At 43.5% G+C, this 22,531-nt stretch overlaps 2 protein-coding genes across 2 annotated transcripts; both read left to right on the top strand.

The window, feature by feature from the left end:
- Nucleotides 1-5,303: 5,303 nt before the first annotated feature.
- LOC308467543 (serine protease inhibitor Kazal-type 6-like) lies at nt 5,304-9,029 on the top strand. Its single transcript, XM_080989339.1, has 5 exons — nt 5,304-5,516; nt 5,649-5,713; nt 6,604-6,629; nt 7,219-7,337; nt 8,799-9,029. Exons 1-5 carry the CDS (start codon nt 5,446-5,448, stop codon nt 8,845-8,847), a joined length of 330 nt encoding a protein of 109 aa, XP_080845465.1. The 5' UTR covers nt 5,304-5,445; the 3' UTR covers nt 8,848-9,029.
- A 5,522-nt stretch (nt 9,030-14,551) lies between these two features.
- Nucleotides 14,552-19,915, top strand: LOC308467569 (ovomucoid-like). Its single transcript, XM_080989341.1, has 4 exons — nt 14,552-14,859; nt 17,172-17,197; nt 18,261-18,391; nt 19,734-19,915. The coding sequence occupies exons 1-4, from the start codon at nt 14,796-14,798 to the stop codon at nt 19,777-19,779; spliced, it is 267 nt and encodes an 88-aa protein (XP_080845467.1). The 5' UTR covers nt 14,552-14,795; the 3' UTR covers nt 19,780-19,915.
- Nucleotides 19,916-22,531: the final 2,616 nt, after the last annotated feature.

The raw sequence follows: 22,531 nt of genomic DNA, 5'->3' as shown, positions 1-22,531 counted from the left end.
CTGGATGGAAGGGACACCACAAAACAGTAGGTGAATTCATGATTTATTGCAGCTGTAACAATATAAGTTCCCTCCCTCAGTCTGACTGGGCAGTCCTGGGGGCAAGGGTGAAGGAGGGAGGGGCAGGAGTCAATGGGAAGAATGTTGTCTCATGACTATATCACATTTCAGCTTGAGTGACAGGGGTGTCCCATGTGGAAACTGGAGGTGAAAGCACGGAACCTTAAAATATGCACATGGCAATTAATTTATGGTGGAACAGTGCCAGTTGGTATATTCAGATTTCGGATAGTCTGGTTCCCTCCAAAGATCTTGCTTAGGTCAATGTGACAGGTACATAACTTTTGCTAACACAAAATAAAAACAATAACAAAAATGTTAGCAGCAGCAGCAGCAGTATTTTCATGCACTATTTCACTTTCAGTGTTGAAAAGCTTTGAAAATATGAAAGAGATTTCATAAAAACCAAAAGCAGTTTGTTTTATGGGCCTTGTTGACATTCGTAGCATTCTTGCTGCCTTCATGTTTCACATTTATTCTATGAAATATCCCCAGAAATGGAAGGCACTGTGAAATGGATGGAGCCTATATCCCATGTATTACAATGCAAAGCATATCATTAAAAAAAATAATAATAATCCAGGGCAGCTTTCTAATATAATACCTTTATTCTTCTGGGCTCAGGTGTGTCTCTGAAGCACCTCTGACCAATGCATCCCTGTCCTCATAATGAGGAAGCATGGAGGTTATTTTACAGAAATTACAGGTCAGTGAAAATAGATGGTTTGTTCTTTGATGGCTGGGGAGAGAAGATATGGAAACTATACATCAGCACTGCTTTTTGTGGCAACATAGAACTAATCAGGCATGGATTAATCATTTTACATTTAGGAATATATCTATACCAGATCAATATATAGTATATCATCCTGGCCACTATTTCAGGTTTTGATTACTTTCCTCATCACAATTGCTTTTGGCAGGCACTGGGAGAATGATATTGGAACAGACATCTACACAGTTGGGTGTAGGGGTCAGCCGGGTACACTTGCCCCAGACCTCCGAGGGGCACCTTGGGGTCACAGGCAGGGGCCTGCTGGACTTAGACTGTCGTGCCAAGAATGCCTTGCGCCTCCAAACCGACTGGGGACTCCCGCTCAGTCAACTTCTGCATGGGTCTGCACCTACACAGCCAAGCATCCTGGTCCTGCACAGCATTCCTTGGTCATATATATTTCATCTGTTACATTTCTCTTGCATTGTGCTTCAATCAGGGGTCAGCAACCTTTCTCAGCCATGGGCCAGTCCACCGTCCCTCATACCATGTGGTGGGCCAGACTATATTTGGGGGGGAGAGGGAATGAACGAATTCCTATATCCCACAAATAACCCAGAGATGCATTTTAAATAAAAGCACACATTCTACTCATGTAAAAACACGCTGATTCCTGGACCGTCCACGGGCCAGATTGAGAAGGCTATTGGGCCGCATCTGGCCCCCAGGCCTTAGGTTGCCTACCCCTGTGCTTCATCATCTCTTCTCCTCTCCTGAGGGCTTCCTAAAGACACACAGCAAAATTATTTTGAGTTTTACAATCTGATTGGCTCAGATTTGATGGGATTTTTATCATAAAAGGCTTGGTCCTAAGTTTCTTCTGAGCATCACAGCATCTCACCAAATGTTTTAAGAGGCATTTGGCCCAGCAGCAATAATTACATTTCAGAGAGGACAGGGGAGGACATTTCCCCCCCCTCATCCCTTGAAACCAGCTGGGTGTATATACAGTGGTACCTCGGGTTACATACGCTTCAGGTTACAGACTCCGCTAACCCAGAAATAGTGCTTCAGGTTAAGAACTTTGCTTTGAGATGGGAACAGAAATCGTACTCTGGCGGCGTGGCGGCAGCAGGAGGCCCCATTAGCTAAAGTGGTGCTTCAGGTTAAGAACAGTTTCAGGTTAAGAACGGACCTCCGGAACGAATTAAGTACTTAACCTGAGGTACCACTGTATACGTGTGTGTGTGTGTTTTATATATACACAAGCTGTACATACATACACATGATGACATTTAAATCAGCCTGTAGCGCCTTTCTTTCATCTTTTCCAGTTTGGGAACATGTCACTCATGAAGTGCTTGTTGTACATCAAACTGAATGACTAGATGTCTATTGTTCTCTTCTAATATCATTGTTTTCCTTCAAAGTACTTAAAAAGTAGCATCAAAGCCACACCCTTCCCACACCTAACAGCAGAAGGGTTAGAGTTTCATCCAAAAGTAAGCAAGGCCATTTTGGGTGCTGACATCTCACGCGATTTTGTGTTGATCTCTCTCTCTCCCCCCTCCCCGGTGCTTTTTCCAGGGCCATGATTTTGGTGTCTTGGTGGACCACAAGCTTAACATGAGTCAACAGTGTGATGCAGCAGCAAAGAAAGCTAACACTATTCCAGGCTGCATCAACAGAATTATAGTGTCCAGATCAAGGGAAGTAATAGTATCACTCTATTCTGCCTTGGTCAGACCACACTTGGAATACTGTGTCCAGTTCTGGGCATCACAATTTAAGAAGGATGCTGACAAGCTGGAATGTGTGCAGAAGAGGGCAACCAAGATGATCAAGGGTCTGGAAACTAAGCCTTACAAGGAGCGCTTGAAGGAGCTGGGTATGTTTAGCCTGGAAAATAGGAGACTGGGAGGAGAGATGATAGCCATCTTCAAATATCTAAGGGCTGACACATGGAAGAGGGAGCATGCTTGTTTTCTCCTGCTCTGGAGGGTAGGACTTGAACCAATGTCTTCAAGCTGCAAGAAAGGAGATTCCAAATAAACATTTGAAAAAAACTTTCTGACAGTAAGAGCTGTTCAGGAGTGGAACAGACTCCCTCAGGAGATTGTGGACTCTCCTTCCTTGGAGGTTTTAAGCAGAGGTTGGATGGCCATTTGTCATGGATGCTTTAGTCAAGATTCCTACATTACGGGGGGTTGGACAAGATGATCCTTGGGGTCCTTTCCAACTCTAAGATTCTATGATCTCGTGTGTTGCCCCCAAGTGCATGTTTTTGGGGCAACATGTGAGCATAGCTCTGAAATAGCATGTCTTTTGGGCTCTGTGATCTCACGTGGGTCATGTGACACATGCGGGAATCCAGGCAGGAAGTCGTGCGTCCCTGTTTTGGGGACTCAGGATGTTGCAGTGTTTGCAATGGTCAGCCAGATATACTCAGAAAGCCCACAGGTTCTACTTTGGCTGGGGGGGGGGGGTGTCCAGTGACAGAGCAAGTTCTCCTTTCACAAGTTAATAAAAAGTGGGGATGCTGAACACACTCTGGAATTTCCGTGTTCATCTATGCAGTGTCCCTGGGTAAACAACTCTAAGATGATAAGAACTCAGCCTTACTCTTCTGAGCAAGCCATATTACCAACCATAACAGTACTGAGTTGAATTAATTAAGCCTTTGGAAGTCAGATTTGTTCATTTTGGTGGCCCTCTTCGGCTTCTAGGCTCCTTGAAACATTACCCTAATATCATGAAGATATTTTACCTATGACTTAAAACTGGTGTGGACACTATGAGCACAACAGGCCAGTAGTTCAGTTAATCTGATATGGGACAATCCATTCTAGGTAACAGATCTTCCGAGGGACAGGTAACAGGTAACTAGGTAACAGATCCTTCCAGGGACAGTCCCATATTTAGAGAAGCCGTTCCAGTTTCTGATTTGATCCCAGAATGTCCCGCTTTTCCTTTGGATGGCCCTATTTTCATTGGAGAAATGTTGGAAGGTATGAGGTAATGGTGGACACAGCAATGGTTTCCCTGCACAGTTCCAGCTGAAATGAATGGGAGATGAGGAAGGAGGCAGTAATGTTCTAGCACAGTTCCCATTCATTGCAGTGGAATTCAAGCAAAAGAAACACCCAGTGGATTGTCCTCAGTGCCTGATTACCAAATAGGCAGAGTTACCTATGGGTCCCACACCTTTTAGGCGTCCCACGACAATGGATCAAAATAACATTGATTTGATCTTGAAAGAAAATGACAAACACATATTAGGAGATAATTTGCAAAGGGCCCCCCGAGATTTCAACTGCCTAGGGTTGCCTGCCACAAGGTTTAATTCTGCACTGATTGTCCTGCTTATGTACATGTTTTGCAACCTAAATTGTTTGTACATTTGCTTTTGAGCTAGGTAAGGTGAGCCTTACTTTGCAGACTGATCTTGCCCTCTAAGAACCACATAAAACACTTTCAGTGTCCTTGCTGTAATCCATTTTCATTCATTTCAGTGTCAGTATAATGTATGTTATATGCAAAGTGTGCACTGCTGGACATCTGAGTCACAGCATGAGTCTTCTGATCTGCCGCAAGCATTACAATGGATATTCTTTGTTGAACAGGAAGGATCCATGTTAAAATTCACCCTGCCAATATTTATTCGAAGGTTCAATTCTAAACAACCCTTCAAAAATAGAAGTCACCTTCAAATACAGTAATCTCCCCCAAATATCTGCTGAAACCATCTTCCCAGGAGTGAAGATGAATCAGCCTTCCAAGTGCAGGGCAGTCCTCCATAAAATAGGCCACCCTACACCTGACATAAGTCACACATCAAGACAACCAAAATGTGTAAGGGGAGTAAGGGGAGAGGTATTCCTTAAGTACCATCATGTATTCTTTGCCAGCCTGGAGTCCTCCAGATGTTCTGGACTTCCCTCCCATCAGCCATGCTGTCTAGTGCTGATGAAAGTTGTAGTTTAGAACATTTGGAGAGCACCAGACCGGTGAAGGTTGCTGTGCCATTCTAGCCAGTGAGGATGCTGAGCTTCAGAATTTTATTTTATTTTAAACAACCCTACATTGTGACCATTCAAAGCATGAGTAGCAAATCTTGGTCTACAACTTACCATTTGTGTTTCATTCTGAGGTTCCCTGCTGGACCACAGGGGCTCCCTGTTTAGGAACAAACCTATAACGTCCTTTTATCTCTTTGTAGAACTGAAAAAACAAAACTGACATTGTCTAAAGAGGACTGTCAGAAGCAGCAGCAGCAGCACATGAGACTCCACAAGCAGCAATGAAGTCATGCTCTTTTATATTGCCTTCTCCCAACACTTCTCGTGAACAAATTTAGACTCTGCTTCCAAAATAGAAAGCTGTGTTGGAGCCATTATGTTCTCCAAATCTCAATCCCCCTATTATTATCTTTCCTGTGCCCATTAAGAAACAGCTCATAACACGTTGAATCTACACTGCAAGGACCTGGTCAGAATCCCATGTCACCAGTGCTGTTGCCATGCTGGGTGACTGGCTGGGAAGTTCCAAGCTGTGAGAAGGCTATGATTAGGGAGGAAATGGAAAGTAGCAATTGATGGATAAATTACAAGCTCCAAGGAGTGCCTCGCATAATTATTGTTGTAGTCTGGGCTTGTTGTGGATATAGCAGCATGCCTAAAGGATGCGACAACCCCATAAACATCTGCTGGTGTCTTGGGCCAATGATTGCTCTTAAAAGAAGGTAAAGATGTTTTCTCACCAGGTGGGGCCTACTGTGCTGGGCATATAAATAAATGGAGAGTTTGATGGGTCAGAGCTTCCCCTGAGTTTCAGCACTGACAACCCATCCGCTAGACTTGAACCCAACTTATAGGAGCAGAATGAAAACTGCAGGTGTCTTTGTGCTGCTGAGCCTGGCTGTATTCTGCCTCTTCTCAGGTAGGTGAGGGGGGGAAAGGACTCCAGTGTTTAAAAAACAGCCTCAGTCTCCATAAAAGACTGTTCCCAAGAGGGAGAGGTGCTATTCCAGAGTGTACCAGAATATTTTCCTTCTACTGCTTATTGTAAAATGAATTGCGCTTCTGTTGACAACACCAGTAGGGATATTAAAAGATAAGACAATTCTTGCTTGAAAGCATCATCACCTGAGCATTTCACCTATATAAGACTGTAAGCTGTGTAAACTTCAGCTATCCAGATTCTGGTGTCCATATCTGACATAACTGCTGTTCCTCATTTTTTTCTTTTACTATACCCAATGACTTGATCAAACAGATTGACATCCACGCACCCTTGGGAATACAAGTAAGATTTATGCAGATCTGTACAACTTGGCACACACCAAGCCAAGTATGGTTTAGTGGTCACGCACAACAACATGATTAAACAGTTTTACTAATTGTACTTTCATATGGCTGTTTTAAATGGATTGGTGTTTTTTTAATGTGTATACCACCCTGGGCTCCTTTGGAAGTAAGTTGAGGATAAAATCTTAACTAAGCAAATAAATACATTAGGACAAAAATGCTAAGCTAGTGCAATGGTGCTACCTACACACATCAGGACTGCATGATTTTTGTATAATATTATGTGTACCTAACATTGACAGTCTTTCTAACTTGAGGGAAATTTTGAGCAGCAATTGCAGTATTCTTTTCTTGCTCCTCTTGCAATTTTGTATGGTGTACACTGACCTGTCATATTTTCATGAAAGTGAAGTTAATAAAGTGCAGTTTATAAATACATACAATATTCTGATTCTATTACTCCTTCAATATTAAGTCTATAATATGTCTAATAATAAGCCTTGCTGTTCCTTTCTGTTACAGATGTTACCAGCCAACGTGAGGGAGAGGTCAGTGCAGCTGTTTTTATTTCCTTCTGGGATGTTGCTTGTATATGGCCCCATTTCACATCTAGACTTACTATTAGGTTGCTATGAAGGGAAGAGGTCCTATCTTGACCCTGAAAGGGATTAGTTCTCCAATCCTGTGGTCCTACACACCTGTCCTCTCCCTTTGTGTTGGCATCTGGGGAAGGGGCAAATAGAATATGGCTCTTCCAAGTTTTCTGATCAAGGCAAGCAATTTTAAGGGGCATGGACAACATTGGTTAGGCTATCCTGATTCAGAATTGGCTGTTATAAAACTGTTTAAGCTGGTATGCGGAATGGCCCTTGTTTCAGTCATGAGTGCAAACTGGCAGGACTAATAGGACCATGGGCAAAGATTCCTAGGGATCAAGGCAGTTTTGGGGGGGGGTATGTTTTTTTTAGGAAGCTGGCCCCCTCAGTGTTCAGATGGGATTTGGCTCTGCCCCTAGCTCCTCACGACATTGCATACATTGTGTGACATCCTGTTGGGCCCCCTCAATCATCTTGAGAATCTGGTGCCTCTGAACTATAAAGAAAACTATCACTTAAAGGCTGTTTCTTATCCCTTTAGGCTATTGACTGCAGTGAGTTTGATAACAATGAACCATACTGCACCAGGGAATCTAACCCTCACTGCGGCACAGATGGCCAGACCTACGGAAACAAGTGTGCTTTTTGCAAGGCAGTTGAGTAAGTATATTGAAGAGAGCTCTATACACACAGCGGATGACAGTATAACTGTTATGTTGCTTTCATGGTCAGCTCCAGGCTTCAGGACTGAAAAAATGTCCACTGACTGATGTGCACTCTCTGTTGTGTTGGCTACCCCTATGCTACAGTTAGTGAAACCTATTTTCAGGATTTGCATGTCCTCTCCTTTTATGGAAATTATGTTTCCACCAACTTTATGTTTCTGCCCAGAGACCCCCAATGAATCCAGCCTTGCTAGGAATTAGTTTCTTGTTGAAGTCAGGAAGAAATTCACCTCTATACGATGTTGGAATAGGGTTCGCACATTTAAGCATTCAACAAGTGAATGTATTAGTGATCTTCTGAGACTATATTAGAGTCAAATCAGAGAGATTCCCACTGGTATGAAAAAACAACCAACCAACCTGGGTTTACAAGAGATTGCTGTTCTATGAGTTAAGACTTTACAAGGATGTATAACTATGCAAACAAGGTAGGGGAGTTTTCCCAGCATGATGCATCAGCTACAAGAGGATTAAAAGAGGGAGTTGTTTGGCTCCTTCCAAGCTGTTGGTGACAACTCTCCGTATCGTAGCAGGATTGAGAGACAGTCAGTGTATGATGTGATACAGCTTTCTGGCCCTTGAATACACAGTCAAGATGAGGTAAAATGGGAGTCAAGAAGGCTTTCCAATCACGAGAAGGTGAGGCTTGGTGCCTTGCAGAGTTCTTTGCCCCTCACCAAAACTGGCAGACAAGAAATAAATGATAAAAAAATAATTCTGCATGCAAATAATGTCCATTTCTATTATTGGTATTCTTTTTGCATGAGTCAGAGTTTAGCTTTGGCACACAAAATGTGTTGCTTTGATGTAGAGAAAAAATAGATATGTGAAAGATGCATCTTTCAGATTGTGCACTGTTTGACTGGTGTCCCTAAAAATGTCGCTGCCCTTAACAGTTGCTTGAGTTGCCTGTGGTGTTGGGCCTGCACTGGCCCTTATTGGCAGTCAAGGGGGTCGCCTGCTGTTAAATGGACTGGTCTATTTTTACTCACTGCTATTCCTCCCAATAAACATATAGCAATTAAATCAGGACATCCCATTTTTGGGTGCCCTGCTCTCAGTAGGGCACCCAAAAACGCACATTATTGTGATGTCACATGGACCATGCGGGAGTGCAGCCAGGAAGATGCCTGTCCCGGTTTTTGGCCTCAACATGTTGGAGGGTATGATATAGGTACAAAATAAGACTATTTCAGCATCTCACAATCAGGATCCCTACAAATCAAAAATGAGAAGTGAAGGGAAATTGTCAGGACTTTTCTCTTCCTTAAAAGTTCTGAACTTGGTCTTCCATAAGTAGACTGGTATGTCATTATTCATCAGTTCCTGCCATGTATAATCCTGTTTCTTCACAGACCAATGGTTTAATTTACATGTGTAAATCCTATTTTTCTAGGAAAAGTAATGGGAGTCTCGGTCTCCTGCACATGGGAAGATGCTCTTGAAGGTTTCACTGTTGCAGCTGAACACTAAGATGTCATGTTCTACGCCGTACTGGTGAATGCTTAGAGAAGCTCTATGTAGGGGTGTGAGCTGTCATTGCTGCTATGCTTCCCTCCCCGCTTTGGACTCCTGGTGATGCTACTGTCTCCAGCACACATCTTCAATAAAGCAAAACTCAGCAGAATGTTTTGGCTCTTCTTTGTACAATGAGAAGCCTCAGAATGATGCAAAGAATATGTTCCACTTAATATTCACTAGGGGGCTCTATTGACTGGTGAGTCCGCATTCTTCCCTGTTTCCAATCTCTCTCGCTCTCATAAAATGTCTGTTGGAAAGGAGCAAACACTCTCCATGCAAAAAGTTTCAGAGAGTGTTATGTTGGGTGCAAGATAAAACTATGAATACTTTCTGTGATTTGGAAATTCAGAAGCATGGGGTTAATTGGGAGTAGGGCATGTTGTTCTGGAGACCATGGCTCTACACAGGTCTGCACATAATTCAGCGTCTGTGTTGCCTCTTTTCCTTTTCCTAATACACAGCCAGAATGATGATAGTGGCAGCAACATAGTTAAGACCCAAAAGAAAATGAGAGAGAAAGAGAGAGTTGTTGGAGCCAGGGGCCATCTTAATATCAGAGCTTGCTTTTTGAGCAGATCTGAAGATCCAAATCTGCCAGTCTAAACTAGTTTGAAGCTCCTTTTCCACTTCTTGATGTTGTTGTTTAGTCGTTTCCGACTCTTCGTGACCCCATGGACCAGAGCGTGCCAGACACTCCTGTCTTCCACTGCCTCCCGCAGTTTGGTCAGACTCATGTTCGTAGCTTCGAGTTTTCACTATATATTACACACACACACACACACACACACACACACACAGTTCTGGATTCAAAGTGTGCTCACAGCCGAAACAAAACTATTTCTAAACAGCTTTTCTCTAGCACAAAAGTTCCTTTTCAGATTTTCAACATCAACTGAAAATTCCAAAGTCCTCAATTTTGCAATCTCGCCCTGTAGGTGTGTTTCATATCCGTGGCATTAAACCCTCTTTGGTGACCCATTGAGCAAAGAAATTGCCCTATTAATCCTGCAGGCAAGATGACCCAGCACCATCGAACACAATCCTGATATTCAGATCTGAAAAGCGGATCAACAAGTCTTTCTCAGCAAATGTCAGGGACAGATTTATTATCTATTCGTTTAAAAGATTCACACACACCCTTTCCACAGCTGCTCAAGATGGTTCAGCTGAAATTATATGAAATTATATGAGCTTCCAGCACATATAAAAACACAATAAAACCCCTTGTAAGCATATATACAGCACCCGATTTTGCATTAATACATATCCCATGTCATGCATAGCTCAGCTATGCTGATAATACCAAGGTTGCAGGTTTGATCCCCATATGAGACAGCTTCACATTCCTGCATTGCAGGGGGTTGGACTAGATGATCCTCAGGGTCCCTTCCAACTCTCCAGTTCTATGATTCTATGCATATGATTGTACATCTGCATGTTTCTCAGATAGCCCTATTATTATTATTATTATTATTATTATTATTATTATTATTAAAAAACTGACTTTGGGCTAGATTGGATAGCTCCCATTGAGTCCAGCCCACTCCATGGAAAGAGAGAGAGCTGACTCCAGCTCCCCACTTCTCTTGCATATCTGCCCTACTCTAGGTGTCTCTCCATGCCCATATGGGGTTGAAATACACCTTGTGCATGTAAAATCCAATGGGCATAGGCAAAATAAAGTTGGTCTCCATAAAACAAATCCCAGTAACTGGCCATTGGATATTTGGCATGTTTGCTCTGAATTTTATACACACACCCACACCCACCACAAGGATGTGTAAGGACAATTGTAGACAAGTTGGGTGGGCAAGGAGAGCAAGCATTCTCTTCCACACTTCCAAGCCTATTGGGCTAGATCAGGGGACAAACCTCACCCAGTCCTGCTCATAACTTGAAGGCAAAGAGAATACAGGTAAAACCATTTAAACAACGTTTTCAATCGGAAGACTGGAGGTTGTGTTGTTTTAGTTGCCAGACGCACTGAAAACAATGCATAGTTTGGGCAACAGGGGCAATAAATGTATGCAAAGCACTTGTTAAGGAGAATTTTCACCACAGGGTTCTCTGCAGTTCAGGTCCCACTGATATTAGTTACATCAAGGGAAAAAAGAAAAGAAGCAGAAGCAGATGGCTTGAAGTTCAAAAATCTTTTTGTGACTTTCCACTGCATCACTCTGCCAGAGAGGTGCCTTATTTATCATTTTCATCTCCCAGCTTCAGGCAACACTAGTTATATTATTGTAATTACAAGGGCATTTAGAAGACATCCTGGTGCCATCGATCTGAAGCCATGCTTCCATTCCCTTCTAATAAAGAAAGGAGCAGAAAAGACTTCAGACAGCAGTAACATTTTTAGGAATATTAGTAATTATTTTTTTTCTAAAATGGGGACCACACAATGTGCAGCTGAATGTATGGTTGCATCCCAAATCTGAACACTTTTTTTAACCATATATATTCAAACATGCAAAATGTCAATGTTTGGTTCACCGTAATTTCTGCTTTAAACCACCTGCTAGATGAGGAAGACACTCTTGTTGTTACATTTCATTCTTCCTGGGGCAAAATATGCTTGGGGTGGGAGTAGGTAGGATTATCATGTGGCTATCATGGGAAGGAAATTAATAATAATATTATAATAATTTATTATTTATACCCCGTCCTACTAGAGGAGGAAGAGGGGTGGGGGGGAGCGCACCACCCCCGGCAATGCAATCCTGGTGGGGTTCCATCGTGGCTCCCCCCCTGCCCGCACTGGGCACCCTGCCCCCAGAACGCACACCACGCCCCTGCGGGTGGCACACCACGCCCCTGGGACGCGCGCCAGCCCTGCCCCCGACTGCTCTCCACCCCCCGGTGCCGGAGCATGAAGCTCTGCCACTGCCCCGCCCATCTGAATGGGTTCCCCCAGCCACTCTGGGCAGCTCCCAACAGAATATTAATAATAATTTTTTTAAAGCGATAAAACATCAAACATTAAAAACGTCCCTAAATAGGACTGTCTTCAGATGTCTTCTAAAAGTCAGATAGTTGTTTATTTCCTTGACATCTGATGGCAGGGCGTTCCACAGGGCGGGCACCACTACCGAGAAGGCCCTCTGCCCTGTAACCTCACTTCTCGCAATGGGGGTACCGCCAGAAGGGCCTCAGAGCTGGACCACAGTGTCTGGGCTGAACAATGGGGGTGGAGATGCTCCTTCAGTAAGGAAACTTCCTGCGCTAAATATGCTTACTGGGATGATGCCCCATTGAATAGAATGAGAGTGAATTTTGAGTTAGCATGCATTGATTGGGCTGCAAATATTCAAGGGGGGAAAAACCATATGGTACTGCCCATGTAGGTATGAAATCTCATGTTTTAGAGCACCCACACAAAAAAGACTTTTGCTTGGCGCTTTTTCTCCTGCATTCCAAGCCCACAGGTAAGGGAACATTTGTGATGAAGCACTCCTGCATTCTCAGCTGATTAGAGAAAGCTGTGCCTCCTTCTTTTCACGAACCACATGCTTTCTTGTTACTGCTAGTTTGCACACATGTTCAAAGCACTACATATTTCTTAAGAAGTGTGGAACCTGTTTTCGAGCAAGGTGCACCATGCATGTTCTTTACCTAAACAGCTTAGAAAATGTATGGGGAACTTTTGATCCACTAGATCAGAGGTTTTCAACCTTTTCAAGTCCACAGCTCCCATGACCAACTACCTTCTTTCTGTGGCACCCCTGTGGGGCTCAGGAGCCCAGTTATGTCACCCCTTGCCTGCAGAGCTGGCAGCCTCTTACCCTGTTTCGCACACCCTTCCTTGTGGAGTGTCCCCTCAGCCTCTTCTCTTCTCTTCTCTTCTCTTCTCTTCTCTTCTCTTCTCCCCTTGGGAGTCCTCTGGCCAGCCACTGCTGCCGCTCCTAGTCTTTGAGTCCCGCCCCCCCATGCCCCCAAAGAGATGGTCCTTCTCACACTGCCCAACAGGGGGCCTGGGAAGAGGATGCCCCCAGCCTTAGTGGCCCAACAGAGACTGGCAGAGATGAACGTGAGGCCAGCAACTTACCTTGGGAGGCAGCAGTGGCAGCAGCGGGCCCCACCAGGCCTGCATGGGGAAAGGCTCCCCTTTGGTGCTGGGCACTCAGCTCCCAGGCAGGTCTTGCACACAGCAAGCACAAGGAAGGCCAACACAGCACCTGCCTGCCTGCCTGCCCAACCTCCCAATTGTCTGTCCATTCCCAACAGCAAGGTCTGGTGGACTGGCTGGCTGGCTGGCTTGCTTACTCCAAGGCCGCCTCAGCTCCTGACAACCAGCATGCCCCTGCCTCAGAGGCACCATTTGCCTGAGGAGCTTGTAGCCAGGGATGCTTCGGTGAACAGCTGTGCAAGACTTTGGGAGGCAGAGAGGCATCAGAGGAGGAAGGGAAGGAAGGAAAGAGAACGGAGGCCAGTGTTGCCCGTGGCACCCCTGACCATAATTCAAGGCACCCCAGAGTACCACGGCTCACTGGTTGAAAACCACTGCACTAGATTAGATTATGATGATGATATATTTATTTATGCCTCACCTTTCCCCCTGATGGGACAGAGAAAAACAATTAAACATTAATACAGTTAAAACTATCTACAATATGTTTAAAATACGCAAGTATTTACAATCAGTGCTTTTTTTTCCTAGAAAAATAGGTGCCGGTACTCACCATAAAGTTGTTATCGTAAGTGCCACAATTTTTAACAAAAAAAAAGAGGCGTTGGTACTGCATACCATTGAGTACCTCCTGGGAAAAAGAACTGAATTCACCTAATGTTTTGCAGTGGCCCTTCCATCCAGCCACTTCATGATGTTACTGTGTCCTGACGTCCTCACGTACCTTCTCCATGGGGGCAACAAGTCAGATGGTTTGTTTGCCCTGTGGGAACGTTGGTCCCACAAGCAGGACAAAAGAAAGTGGCAGGCCTTCCCACCCCAACTTGGAAGGACAGGCATGTGCTTCACTCTCAGGCTAGGTGAGGTGAGAGTTCATGTTTTTTCCCCACTTAGCAGATTGGTTATCCGTCTCCATATATGGCGGAAGCCCTCAAAAACACCTATGGTGAGCTCATTGCATCTGACAGGTGATTGCAAAAGAATGACGTGCAAGCGAATGTGGAGCAAACCAACACACTTTCTTTGCAACATTTCTATGAAAAGCAGAGCCACTGTATTGGTGCAGTGGGGTGTGTGTATATGTGTGTGTGTGTGTGTGTGTGTGTGTGTGTGTGTGCGTGTAACGCAAAGTCAAGTGTCAGCATTAGGCCACTGTTCCAAGAGTGGACACAGCACCAGCCTTTAGAACTAATGCTCAGCTTGCTCTGCAACAGGCTTCCTAGGCGGGTTATTAGGTCGTTACTTTTCATTTATGGACAGAGCACCAGGGAGGTATCTCTGACGCATGCAGCTGAGAGGAATGCATCTGTATAGCTTTCAGTCTTAATCACTGTGTGTGTTTATGGTTCCTGCAGTCAAATGCTGTTTTGACAGGCCACAGCCTACGTGGCTGTAACTACTGTCAAGCAGTTGTTTCTTTCTGGTCTCCCTGCTGCGCAACATGGGAAATGGCCAAGTTATCTCAGTTATGAGTTTCAGATGTTTACAAAGCAGCACATAATTGCCCCACTTGTTCCTACAAATTGGTCTGCAGCCAAACCTCTTTAGAAATATCTAAAAAGGCCGGGACCTTTGGAGTTCTACTATTTACTACAAATCATTAAGGCAGGGGGAGAAGATGTCATCATTGCAAATATGCACGGAATGAGACTTCTTGGATATATATAAATACAGGGATTCCATCACTGGGGAGCATTGGGAGACTGGACACCACCAAAAGCATCAGCACCAGATCCCACTATCTGCATGATGAAGGCTGCAGCGGTGCTGTTCCTCCTCCTAGGACTCTATTGCTGCTTCTTTGCCTCAGGTGAGGTTTTTTTGGTTTTTTTGGTTTTTTTTTTACTTCATGAAGATGTTGACCCAGTGTGCAGCAGCTATGAAAAGGATGGTTGCTATATTATTTTCTTTAAAATTATTAAGATTTCTTATCCACTTTTTGCCATAAGATCCCAGGGTAGGTTATAACAGTCTTTAAAAATACATTCTTAAAGTCAATTAAAACAATTTAAAATCAGAAGAGTAGAGTAGGTTACATATATATATATTTATGCATGTATGCATGTATGTACACATACATACACACACACACACACACACACACACACACTGGATTAAATGTGCCTTTTGTCCATTCCAGGAGGATCAGGGAGTAAATAGAGTTAAGCAGTCCAATGGGAATGCTTTTGCTCAGTGCCAGAGCACTTGCGTTGCATGCGAAAGGTTTCAGGTTTAATCCTAAAACCCTGGAGAGACACTGCCTGTCAGTGCAGACAATACTAAACTAGATAGATCACTGGTCTCTTTCCGTTTAAGAAAGATTCCTATGTCCTGAAGGACAACATAACTCACACTCACCTTGACTCTGATACACCCAGCTCTCTGAATGTCACCTATCTTGAAAAGAATGATTCATGTCATTTATGGATATATTTTAAAATGCAGATTAATAGCAGATTAAATTGATGGATGATGTCAAAATGGCAAAAATGACTGGAAGAATCAGAAAACAGGAAAACCAATTTTTTAATAAAGAATGGGGTAAATTTTTAATTTATCTTTAAAACCATTGTAAACAGTTAAAATTGTTAGTAGGATTGGAATAACACTTGTAGTTTAATGGTGAATTTTGAATATAATGGAGATGTAAAAGATTTGGATTATTATAAAAGATGCAGGAGGAAATGATTAAAAATAGGACCCACAAAGGGGAGGAGGGAAGTTCAGGAGATTCTATGGAATCTTGTCTTTATGTTGTATGTTGGATATGTGATTGTAAAACTGTAATTTGAAAAACCAAATAAATAAATTAAAAAGAAAATGCAGCCCAAAAGGTAAAATTTATTTTTAGGTCTTGGAGCCAAAGGAGATAGCCTAGGGCTTCCTTTTTGCACAAAGGGCCCATTGGGATGCAGGTGGCGCTGTGGTCCAAACCACGGAGCCTTGGGCTTGCTGATTGGAAGGTCGGTGGTTTGAATCCCCACGAGGGGTGAGCTCCCGTTTTTCTGTCCCAGCTCCTACCAACCTAACAGTTCGAAAGCACGTCAAGGTGCAAGTAGATAAATAGGTACCGTTCCGGTGGGAAGGTAAACGGTGTTTCAGTGCACTGCTCTGGTTCGCCAGAAGCGGCTTAGTCATGCTGGCCACATGACCCAGAAGCTGTACGCCGGCTCCCTCGGCCAATAAAGCGAGATGAGCGCCGCAACCCCAGAGTCAGTCATGACTGGACTAAACTGTCAGGGGTCCTTTACCTTTGCCTTTAATGCACGTAAGCAATGTGAGCGTGCTAAACTTTTCTCATTACAAGTGATGTAAATTTGCTTCTTATACCAGTAACCCCTTGAAAGGCCAGTGAGGGATGTCAGTATTCTCATCTCCATTTTGCATATAAGGAACTGAGTATCACTGGTAGTGGCTACCCTGAGACCACCCAGTGAAGACATAACAAAAGTAAAATTTGAAACCTGAAATCCACAGGTCATCACCCTAGCATCAACAAACCAAATGAACATAAAGAGAGTGGTGACCAGTGGCAAAGGGCTGCCTGGACCACTCTGCAGCTGCCACCTGGGAGGGATCCTAGTTGTTTTAATTGGTGCAGCTAGGTGGCTATGGCCAAGAGAGTGTGACAACAGGAGTCTTTATAGAGCAGCAGAGGTATCAGCAAAGTTACACCATCTCTCTACACTGGCCTTCAAAGACCTCTACATAGGCACCTCCACACACAGTGGCCTTTTTGTGCTCTCCAGCCCTCCCAGGCTTGCCACTGGCCAGGGTGACGTAAGGACCCCACACACAAACAATCACGTAAGGCTGGTGTTGTGCAAATTCTGTGAACACTGACTTTTAGCACAGTGCTCTGAGTGGTTTGCCAAAGGTGTGCCAAAGGTGAATGCGTGGGTAGTTCCACTCATTCATATTATTATCATAAGAACCAGCATTTCATGTATCTTGATGAATTTGTATGTATATTCCCAAGTGCAATGAGGATCAGGTTATTTTATTTTTGATTTCTCACACTGTAAAAGAAAATATAAAATTGAGAAGCTTTTACACAATAAGCTTTAATTCAGTTTTTAAAAATGGTTTTCATCTCTGTTGTTTCTTTGCTTTCTCTTGCAGATGCTCATCATTCCTATGAGCCACAGGTGAGTCCATCTGTTGATTGTTTCCTGTGGATATCTAGATAGTAATAACATTTTTGAGCAAGATCCCTTGTGTGGAAACTAAATAAAAATCCTGTTATTACACCACCATGAGAAATGGCGATCCTGAAACAAATCTTACCATATTCACTTAGTACAAGTCTCATAATGCATGTTCCAGACATGTGATGATACCTTGCCTGAATTCACATCCATTGGACCTCAGTGAACAGACAGGAGGAGTGGGGGCAGCTTTAAGTATTCTGGCCTCAAGTCCTGCACTTCACAATTTCTTTGTGAATCCACAAAATATGCTTGTGTATCCATCCAGACACTGGTCACAGGAGACATACTGTCTCTCAAAACATAATGCAGTTCTTTCTGCTGAGAACATAGTTCTGGGAGTCTGAACAGGCAAAGTTCTGTTCATTAGGAAACAATATCAATAATATCAAAGATGAAACTTCCAATACCATAATGCTGTACTCCTTAGAGTACTCCTCAGAATAGATCCATTGAAATGAATAAACATGACTAGCTTAGGTCCATTTATTTTAATGGCTGTACTGTCTATAACTTGGAATTCTGTGTTTACATGCTTGGCAAAAAAATAAAAATAAAATTAAAGGGGGGCAGGCATCCTGGGGGTGGGGTTAAGGGACTTTGACAACCACCAGCACACCCACCCAATGTGTTTTGATTATATATGATTTTAACTTTATGTGCTATCCATGGAACGTAACTCCTGCATATGTTGCTGGTCTACTGTATAGTTCTGCCACTTCCACTCCTTAAACTGAATACTGAAAAAGGAGCAGAAGAGGGCAGCTGAAATGATCAAGGGTCTGATTTGACAAAACAGGACATTCTGGGGTTATGTGCTGTCTTTGCTCACAAACCTACTTGAGCTGATTCCATTTTCTGTAACCAGGAAAAGCACATATGCTTTGGAGTTTGCATAATTTCCCCAAGGCTAAAAAGGCGAAGAGAGCAATTCAGTCAGGATTTAAATTCAGCAGTGCCAAAGTGGCCGTGGTTTTAAGAAGAGAACCTTTCCCTTTTCCAGGTTGACTGCAGTGCTTATATGAAGCTTTCCGACAGGACCAAACCTAAAGGATGCACCCTGGAGTACTTCCCAGTATGTGGTTCCAATGGCCAAACGTACACCAACAAATGTCTCTTTTGCAGAGCAGCCATGTAAGTAGGAAAATAGCACTCCTGAATAAGTGAAGCAGAGATAAGCTACTTTTGTGAAGGGGGCACATGACTCCTATAATGTGATAGACTCATTCAGACATCAATGCTAGTGTTGTTGTATTTACATGATAGTGCTCTCACATGCCCATATAAGTAAATGCACAGAGTACAATAACACATTTCAAGGCAGTCATCCTCTGAGCCAATGCCAGCAAGCCTTTCCTCATATCCTCAAGGTTAGTGGTGGTGTCAACACAAGGGATGAGAAATGATTTCAATTTTGCTTGCATTTTAATGAGAAATTACCTAATTTCTACTTCTTAAAGCAATATGTGAACCGAAACACAACAATCCTTTAAAATTCATGCTTCTCTGAATTTTGCAACGTTGTTAGAAGCATAGGCAGCTGCCAGATGCAGAATTGGTCCATTGGTCCACCTAGCTCAGTATAGCCTACACACCAACTGGCATCAGCTGTCCAGGATTTCAGGCAAAGGTCTCTCCCAGGCCAGCCCTACCTGCAAATGCCAGGGATTGGAACTAGAATCTTCTGTATGCAAAACAGGTTCTCTACCACTGAGCTGCACCAGTTCTCCTAGCAGGCAATGCATATATTTGGGTGAAGTGTGCATTAAACTGTATACATTTATGAAAGTAACATACAGAAATGCATTCTGTTCAGGGAAATTGCTTGTAAAAAAGGAATGCATGTTATTCAAAACTGCATGCTAAATGCACACATTAGCGGAGATTCACACTAATATGCTGGCAGAAATATGGAAAACTGAAATTAAGATGGGGAAAACGAGAAACTGAGAGAAACCAAAATGGGCATGTTTGTCCATCCCTAAACCCACAGAAATTTCATTTCTGGAACATGGGGGATCAGCAGAGGCACTGAATCAAGGTTTTTCTCTAAGGCTATCCACTTAGGGCACTAGAGCTAGTGCAGCTGAACTCCAAATCAAGGTTCCTGGTTTGAAGGTTGTCTCTACTGTGAACTCACTAGGTGGCAATAAGCAAGCCACTCTCTGTCAGCTTCTATTCCACCCCATCTGCAGCATTTGGCCTAATAATACTGACCTATCTGACAGCAAGGCTGGGGAACCTGGGGCCCTCCAGATCTTTTTGGACTCCCATCTGCCCCAGTCAGTATGGCCAAAGGTCAGGGGTGATGAAAGCTGTAGTCCAGCAACATCTGGAGGGCCACAGGCTTCACATCTGTGTCCGATCAGATTGTTGTATGGATTGCAACCAAGTGCGTATGTCAGACACTTAAAAACACTGTGCAAATGTTAAGTATTGTTATTAGCTTTGTTTTATTTTCTTGTTTTCGCCCTAGAGCAAGTCAAGGGAAGATCCATTTTAAGCATTATGGGAAATGCTGAGTCATTGCCGCACACAGTCTATGGAGGTGTGTTCCGTTCATCTCTGGCAGCTCTGCCTTGCTCTTTTCAACTCATCCTGCCGCATCCTAATCCACTCAAGCTTTTGTTCTTTTCAAGTTTCTCCTGATCTGTTGATTTAAAATAAAGACTTCCCAGTCTTATGTGGAATGATTAATTTTCAAGAAACATTTGCAGTAGCACACTAAACCAGGACCTAAGCTCAGTGTTAGGTGCTTTCACTGCTACTTGACACACCCAGAATCTCCAGGGTCATATGGTGAGGTTTCACACCAGCAGCAGATGCCACCAGGAAATCTAGCACAGACATGGATACTCTTCACATAAACTGGGGAAGATCTATGTGACAACCTATGCTGTGACAACCTATCTGTGGTGTAATGATCTCTGGCAGGCAACCAAGCCCCGATATGAAGTAATAACTCTCTGGCAGTTTTATGTACTTTTATTTACAAAAAAAGACACATCCACAGCACAGCTTCTTGCCTGCTCGTATTTACGATAGTTGTTCAGTCTGAAATTTTGCCCCTCCCACAGCAGGAAGGACGCCAAACTCCCGCCTTTCCCCTCTTGCCCTTCCGTTGCCATCTGATCTTTTCCTGACGCCTAGCATGAGGACTGAGAGGCTGGCCTGCCCCCTTCCCACTGCTACTCGACCCAGACTCAGATCTCTGCTTATCTGCTGATTGCCTAGCAACGCTCTAGCTGCCTTCCAGCTCTTCTTCATCTCGAGAGCTAACAGAGTTTTCCCCGGGAAGGAGGGTCGAACTGCCCTTTCTCGACTGACAGCCAGCTGTCATCTGCAGAGTCTGCCCCTCGTTCGTTTAGTTCAATTTCTGAATCTAACTCTTCTCCTGCGCTCGGGGGGGGGGGAGTTCCTGATATCTGGGAAGAATTCACACATCTACGTGCTTCTTGCCAAAGGGAAGGCTGACAGCTTAGGCTCACAAAACAGGAGCCGTATGATATATGATTTAGAGTCATGTAAGAACAAATTCAGATCAAGCACCACTAATTAAACATGTGGCACTCCAGCATCAATCCACAAAACCCACGGCCACTCGCCCCATTTTTTGACATTGGAATTGTTCTCTGTTGCCTGACAGGGCAATATTTAATTGAATAGGGTTAAAGGAAAAGATGGTTTCAGCTGAACATTAGGAGAAACAACTTAGTTCTAGGAGCAGCTAGTTCCCTACATGAGCAGTGTTGGGTTCTCCTTAAGTGAAGGTCTTGAAGCAGAGGCTGAGAAAGCCACCTCTGAGTTTTTGCCTCAAACAAGGGGTTGGAGTAGAAGGCCAACAATATCCCTTTCAAGTCTATGCCCTACCTAGGCTATTACTGCGCCATTCAGATCAGTATATATATACACACACACCCTAGTTCTAGTTTGTGCTGAATTTCCAATAAATTATAAAATATGGATGTTTTTGTAGGGAGGGAAGAAATGTAATAAATATTAAAACTCATCCTTTTCCATCTCTGTCCAATGAAATCCAGTTTTGCAGAAGGGGGAGCTTCACACCAAGTTGGGCAACACTTAGATCTGGGCTTTGCTGCATCACCACAGAAGGAAATTGTATCACTGGGGGACAGCCGTGGAAAATACCCCTTCATACTTCTAATCGCTCTTCAATATAATATTCAACATGGGTGGTAATTTTAAAAAATGTGGGGGGGGGGGTACTCTCAGAAATAGGACCTAGGGAAGGATATGGTCTGTGAGATTTGTAGGGTCCATGTATTTCCAGGCTTTACATATCAAAACCAACACCTTGGGATTGAGCCTAAAAGATAATAGGGAGGCAGTATAAATGCTAGAACAGAGGTATAATGAACTTATAAATATTATTGTTAATTGTTTATTTGTTGCTCGCCACAGAAAAAAGTCTCTAAATTCTTTTTTTCAAGAACTTTCTAAAAAAATTAAAACATAAAATCCAAGGTGCAGGAGATTTAGCAATGCATTACAATAATATTCATACAAAAATCCAAGGGCTCGGAAAAATTACAGCAAAATGTATCACTCATCAAAATCATCATAATCTGTCAAATGCTTGCAAAACATTATCAAGGGCAACCCTGTGTAGAACACAGTAAAAGTCTCCAGCAACTGAGTAATGGTGGCCAGACACAAATTTGACAGAAGGGATCAGTCTTCTTAGCCTTTAGCTGCAGGTGTAACCTGGGCTTACTGGTGCAGCTTCAGATTCAGAAGCACCTCAAAGTTTTGATGCTGCACAAACAGCAGAGGATGAATCATATTGTTGATGGCAGCCCCTGTCATCTCTGTAGCTCACAAGACCTGCCAGATTACCTGCCCTTCCCCAGAAGGTCCCAGGGCAGGTCACAGGAATGTTAAATACAAGATTAAAACAATTTAAAACAAGTTACAGTTACAGCTAAAGTTGGTCCTAAAATCTCTCTCTCTCAAGTGTCAAAAGGTAAAGAGGTCATCTTCAGTACACAATGAAAGCTGTATAATGAAGGTGCCAGACACACTCTGTGGGGAATGGAGTCCCACAATTTACAGGTTTCATGAAGAATGCCCTTTCCTAGGTTGTCCTCCCCTCTGAACCTCTGAGGGTGATGAAACTACCACAAGGGCTTCCTCTGCTGATCTTAATAGCCAAGAAGGTCTGTAGGGAAGGAGGTGGTCTTTCAGCTATTTGGGGCCTAAGTTGTTACAGGCAATAAACACTAGAGTGAGCATCTAAAATTGAGCCCAAAAACA

Source organism: Podarcis pityusensis, assembly GCF_964106645.2.
Source record: "Podarcis pityusensis genome assembly, chromosome: 2".
Classification (NCBI taxonomy): Eukaryota; Metazoa; Chordata; class Lepidosauria; order Squamata; family Lacertidae; genus Podarcis; species Podarcis pityusensis.
The sequence above is the reverse complement of the archived record's forward strand: the minus strand, read 5'-3'. Positions and strand labels throughout refer to the sequence as shown.